Source organism: Glycine soja, chromosome 17 (assembly GCF_004193775.1).
Source record: "Glycine soja cultivar W05 chromosome 17, ASM419377v2, whole genome shotgun sequence".
Taxonomy (NCBI): domain Eukaryota; kingdom Viridiplantae; phylum Streptophyta; class Magnoliopsida; order Fabales; family Fabaceae; genus Glycine; species Glycine soja.
In genome coordinates, this window is record NC_041018.1 from 14,147,727 (window position 1) to 14,153,041 (window position 5,315).

Sequence of the window (5,315 nt, forward strand, 5' to 3'; positions counted from 1 at the left end):
AAATAAGATATGTATGGATGCTGAAAAGTATTTTTATATTATCAATCAATCATAATTCATTGTATATGATAAATATATTGACTTTGATATAATTATTTAAAAAATCATATTAAACATAAACATGACTTTTTATTAGACAACAATGTAAAAACTTTTGTATTAATGAATTCATATTCATTAAACTCTTGTAAACTTATGATTGTATAACTTTATACACCCTTCTTACTTACTCTCTTGTAAAAATGTATTTCTTACTCAAACCAATAAAATTCAACACAATTAATGGATGATTAGATTTTTTAAACACGTTAATAAAAGTTTGATAATATGATTATTCATATGAAAAATATTTTACTTAAAAAGATAAAGTATATTTTAATAATATCTATATCTCAAAAATTAATCTCATAACTTTTGATTATAAAAATATCTTACTCCATAAAATAAAATGTCTCCTTCGGGGAATACCTAACTTTACAATAATGATAATAAAAATTACCAAATTCTATAATATTAAAAGATCTTTGAAATATGACTGTATTCCAACTAAGATTAAATTAAAAAATAATGGATATCTCGGCGGCTGAAGTTGAAATGTGTAGAATCCAACGGCGTAGGAAACATCCATGCGCGGAAACACGGAGCCGCTCACGCCAAAGACATTGGAATCTCACCCTTATGCAAACAGAAAAGGTCAGTACCCGCAGAATTAAACACACGCACTCTCCCACTATCTTAACCCAACCATAGTTAACCACCAACCACACTTCCCCCCTCCCCTTATTTATATCCCACCCAAACCACCATTTGCATCCTCTCTCTCTTTGTTAGCTAGCTTGCTAAATTCCCTTATAATTATTCCTTCTTGTGTTGAGTTGATTCAAACATAAACACACCACCCTGGGTTCATTAATTGATTTCATTTTGCAGTAATAACAAGAACAAAAAATAAGCATGAGTTGCAACGGGTGCCGCGTTCTTCGAAAGGGATGCAGCGAGTCCTGTATTTTGCGACCTTGTTTGCAGTGGATCGAAACCGCCGAAGCCCAAGGCCACGCCACTGTCTTCGTCGCCAAATTCTTTGGCCGCGCCGGCCTCATGTCCTTCATTTCCAACGTTCCAGAAAATCAAAGACCTGGTAAACTTAATTTCAATTTTTTTTTTCTGTCCACAAATATTGCTTCATTAGTTTTGTTCAAAATATCAAAGAGAGAAATTCGAACCTGAACCTGTGATCTTTCACTTCGGCCTTGAGCAAACCTTATATATATATATACTTAATTTAATTTGTTTTAACCTTCAATTTCTCCCTATATATCTCGTTTTTCTAGAATATTCTTAACTAATGCTTCTTTTCTTTGCGTGTTCTCTATGCAGCTCTGTTTCAGTCGCTGCTCTTCGAAGCGTGTGGCAGAACGGTGAACCCTGTGAACGGTGCCGTGGGGCTTCTCTGGACTGGGAACTGGCACGTGTGCCAGGCCGCGGTCGAGACGGTGCTCCGCGGCGGCACGCTGAGGCCCATGCCGGAGCTCATGGGCCTCGACGCTGCCGCTGCCGCCGCGGCCGCCGCCGACGAAACATCGGAGGCCGAAGTCGGATGCACCGACACGTGGAGGATCCGAAACCCGAACACGAATTGCCGGTTCACAAGCTCGCGATCCTCCTCCGGCGGCGGCGGTGGTAAACGCAAGCGGTCGGAGGAGCTGGCAAAGCTTCAGGAGCAGCAGCCGAATCTCGATCTCCGGCTGACGCCGGTTTTCTTGCAGAAGGAGGAGAGCCGCCGGCCAGAGTCTCCGTCGATGACCTCCGAGGAGTCCGGAACGACGACGGAGAACAGATTTGGGGATCAGTGGAGTCACTGGAAAGTTCTCAACCTTTTCATTTGAGAATTCTTCCTGTATGGTTCTTTGAGGGTTATGTTTTTGTGAATCTAATTAATTTACGAGTTATTATTAGTTTTGTTGATTTTTGTTGTATGGTGTAATTGTCCTTTTGGAGGGGTTGTTCCCGGATTTGAAAGTCCGGCGAGTTTTTGGCGAGACACTGGCACAGGATTTCTCTAGAGAGAAAAATGAGAGTTAGTCGGTGGTGATCTCTTTGTCTTTTTTTTTTTGTATAATTTCTGCCAAACATGGAAAATATGTAAACAGTCCCATGGTCGTGGGACTATGAATATTAGTATTATTAATTAAATATGAATAAAGAGTAAAGACTACATATATATCTTTGTTTTTCATTGCTGTTTTTAATTTTCTCGAAAACATTTATGAACCTGTGAGTTGGGTGAATATTCAATTGTTTTAGTTTGTCTTTATGGGAGGAATTATTAGATAATTTAAGATTATGATGACCTCGAGTCATAATTATGTATATCAGCTACTACTATTGCAATTGTAAGTAAATATCAGTCCTTTTAATTTTTGCATTTATTATGATTTTTCCTTCAGAATGAAACAAATTGAACATTAATTTAATACTCAACAAGGATAACTCAATTAATAATATACTTGAGATTATGACAAAATATACTCTTGGGATGAAATAAGAATTAAGAAATTAATTTTAAGTACGATTAAAATTTTAATCAATGATAAGTTTCATAATTAATTCAAAAGACCAAAGTATATAGAAATATTTCGGTCTAATTACATTGATTAAAAAAAATGGTGGTAGTGAGAAGTTCCGTTTATTCATTTAAGGAAAACCCAGATTAATTAATGAACAACCAGCTTAGTAAAATAAAATCAGGGGATAGCATATTAAGAATAGTTAAATCTTACCAAACCTTGATCGGGGACGTTATACTTGAAGCCGTCGAGACTCGAGAGGATTCAGTATTCTAAACAATGTTTGACCTATTGAACCAATAGGGTGAGGTGGGGTGATAAAAAATTGAGCATATTGGAACTTTGACATCGGAAATAATACAATACTGTAGCTAGTTGGAACAACTTTGTGGTAAGGTGTCAATCCCACCCAGCCTTGTTATGATGTATGAAGTGAATATTAAAAGTCAAATTTTTACTTAGAGTAAATTTATATGATAGCCGCGGATCCTGTGCATGGAGGTTTGTGAGGACACGTGTCTGGGTAAGTATTGGGTAAATAGTTGGAGTAAAAATAGTAGGAAGATAAAGACAGAAAGAAAGAGAGAGAGAGGAATTAGCTCTAAGCAGTAACATAGGCGATTTTGGAGAATGCAAAGTGGCGTACAAAGAAGGAGAAGGAATCAAGGAAGATGGATTTTTAAAATATTATTTATAAATAAATACAATAAATAAAAATATTGTTAAGTAATAATTTAGGGCCTACAATAAAGCTGCTGTTTGCCTCTTGCGTATGGGAAAGCCAAAGTATACGGCTCGCGTCAGCGTCGAGTTTTAGCTGTCCTGATTGTGTTGTCCAATTCTCTCTTGTGTTTGTGAAGGATGTGACTTATGTGTTGTCTCTCTTTATTTTTTTTTCCTTTAAAATTATATAATTTTAATAATATTTAAAATTAAATATTATTATTAAATATTAATATAATTATTATATAGTATTATTTTTATGAGATAATATAAAAACAATATGAAAAAAAACAGTAGAAAAATTAAATTCGTTGTGGAAAGTACTAGTACAGTACTACTAGTGTGAACTAGTTACATATTTTATCATAGTTTCATATATTCAATTTCCCATTTATTCTTATCTTATCTTGTAATGACTATAACCAGTACAAGATTAAAGTGACACGTGTTTTATTTCTTTTATATACGGTTTCCATTTTGGATTTTGCATGTGAAATTTTTAGTGACGGTTAACCCTGCTTCCATTTAAACAAGGTTACCTCTAATTACAAAATTATTACTATCTTGTAACGAGTTCCTACTAGCACTCTTGCATCAATAAGTAAATTTATACTCAAATTTGAAAGTGTGATGTAAATAAATTATAAATTTTATTCTTACGGTTTACTTTTTTTTATATTAATTCTTATGCATTTTTAAATTTGGGTTTTACAACTATAAATCAATTTTTATGTTTTTCTTACCGTTAATCTTTAGTGATTTTAAGCAAACGAAATTTGAAGGAATTTTTTTTTTCATTTGTTTCACATTATTTGTCAATTTAGCAATTTTATTTTGTCTCAAAATATTTGTTAAGAATATTTAATTTATAAAATATTAATTATTTTTAATTATATCTATGTTTATTGATATCTCACTTTAATACTTAATTAATATATAATTACTTTCTAACTCTATCAATAAAGATGTTTTAATAAAAAAAAACATCAAAGTAATTTGTATAATGCTTTTCGTAAGAGGTGCATTATTTTAAAATATATATATAGAATATTTTTTTATATAATCATGACTCATAAGATATTTAAGACTTTTGTTTGTCATCTCACTAAGTCAATCAACTTTAAAAGTAAAATAATACTTTCACTTGCAATTTTATATTCAAATTAAAAATTAAACTAATAATTTATAATTAGATGATAATATTTTATATTAATAGCATAGGAGTTAGGAAATGTTACTCATGATAGAATATTTTATATGTGAGAATAAGATGAATATAAATTATAAGTATTATAATTTAGGTTAAATTAGTTTTTTAGTCTTTTAATTTATTATTTATGTTCAATTTGAATTTTTAATTTTTAAAATCGATTCAATTTATTTTTTTAATTTTTTTTTTCAATTTAATACTCTAATTTTTAAAATTAATTTATTTTAAAAAATATATATATTTCATAACAGTTTAAAATTACTTAATGAACTATTATAAAATATAATTTGTTACAATTTAGTTTGAAGCATCAAATTGAATGAATTTAAGAAATTAAAAGATCAAATTAAACCTAAAAAAAAATTAAAAGACTACATTAAATCTAAAAAATAAATTAAAAATTAAAAAACTAATTTAATATATAATTTATAAACCTTTCTTGGCACTTCAAGTCTGTTATTATTAGAGTTTGAATCGATATCTTCTACTGAGGCTTGCATTGGTTTCTCCTCCGGGGAGGCGAGTGGGATCCACTTCATCACCACTTAGCCACAGAAATAAGCATTACAATATTTTGGGAATCCCGGATTATAATCCAATAAAAATGCGGAGATAAAAAAGCAAAAAACAGATCCCATTTGAAGTTGATGAGTTGAAAAGAAAGAAAGAAAGAAAGAAGGCAACGCAACTAAGCAAGTGCAGTGCAGAACATGGCTTATTATCTTTTCTTTTTTATTTCTGCGATGCTGCGTCTCGCCGCATTTGCCATGGACACCACGGAACCTTCCCCCACTTTACATTGTGGTCCCCACATA

At 31.9% G+C, this 5,315-nt stretch overlaps 1 protein-coding gene across 1 annotated transcript; it reads left to right on the forward strand.

The window, feature by feature from the left end:
* The first annotated feature begins 795 nt into the window (after positions 1-795).
* Positions 796-2,236, forward strand: LOC114394210 (LOB domain-containing protein 38-like). The gene is made up of 2 exons (XM_028355869.1): positions 796-1,138; positions 1,378-2,236. Exons 1-2 carry the CDS (start codon positions 955-957, stop codon positions 1,884-1,886), a joined length of 693 nt encoding a protein of 230 aa, XP_028211670.1. The 5' UTR covers positions 796-954; the 3' UTR covers positions 1,887-2,236.
* Positions 2,237-5,315: the final 3,079 nt, after the last annotated feature.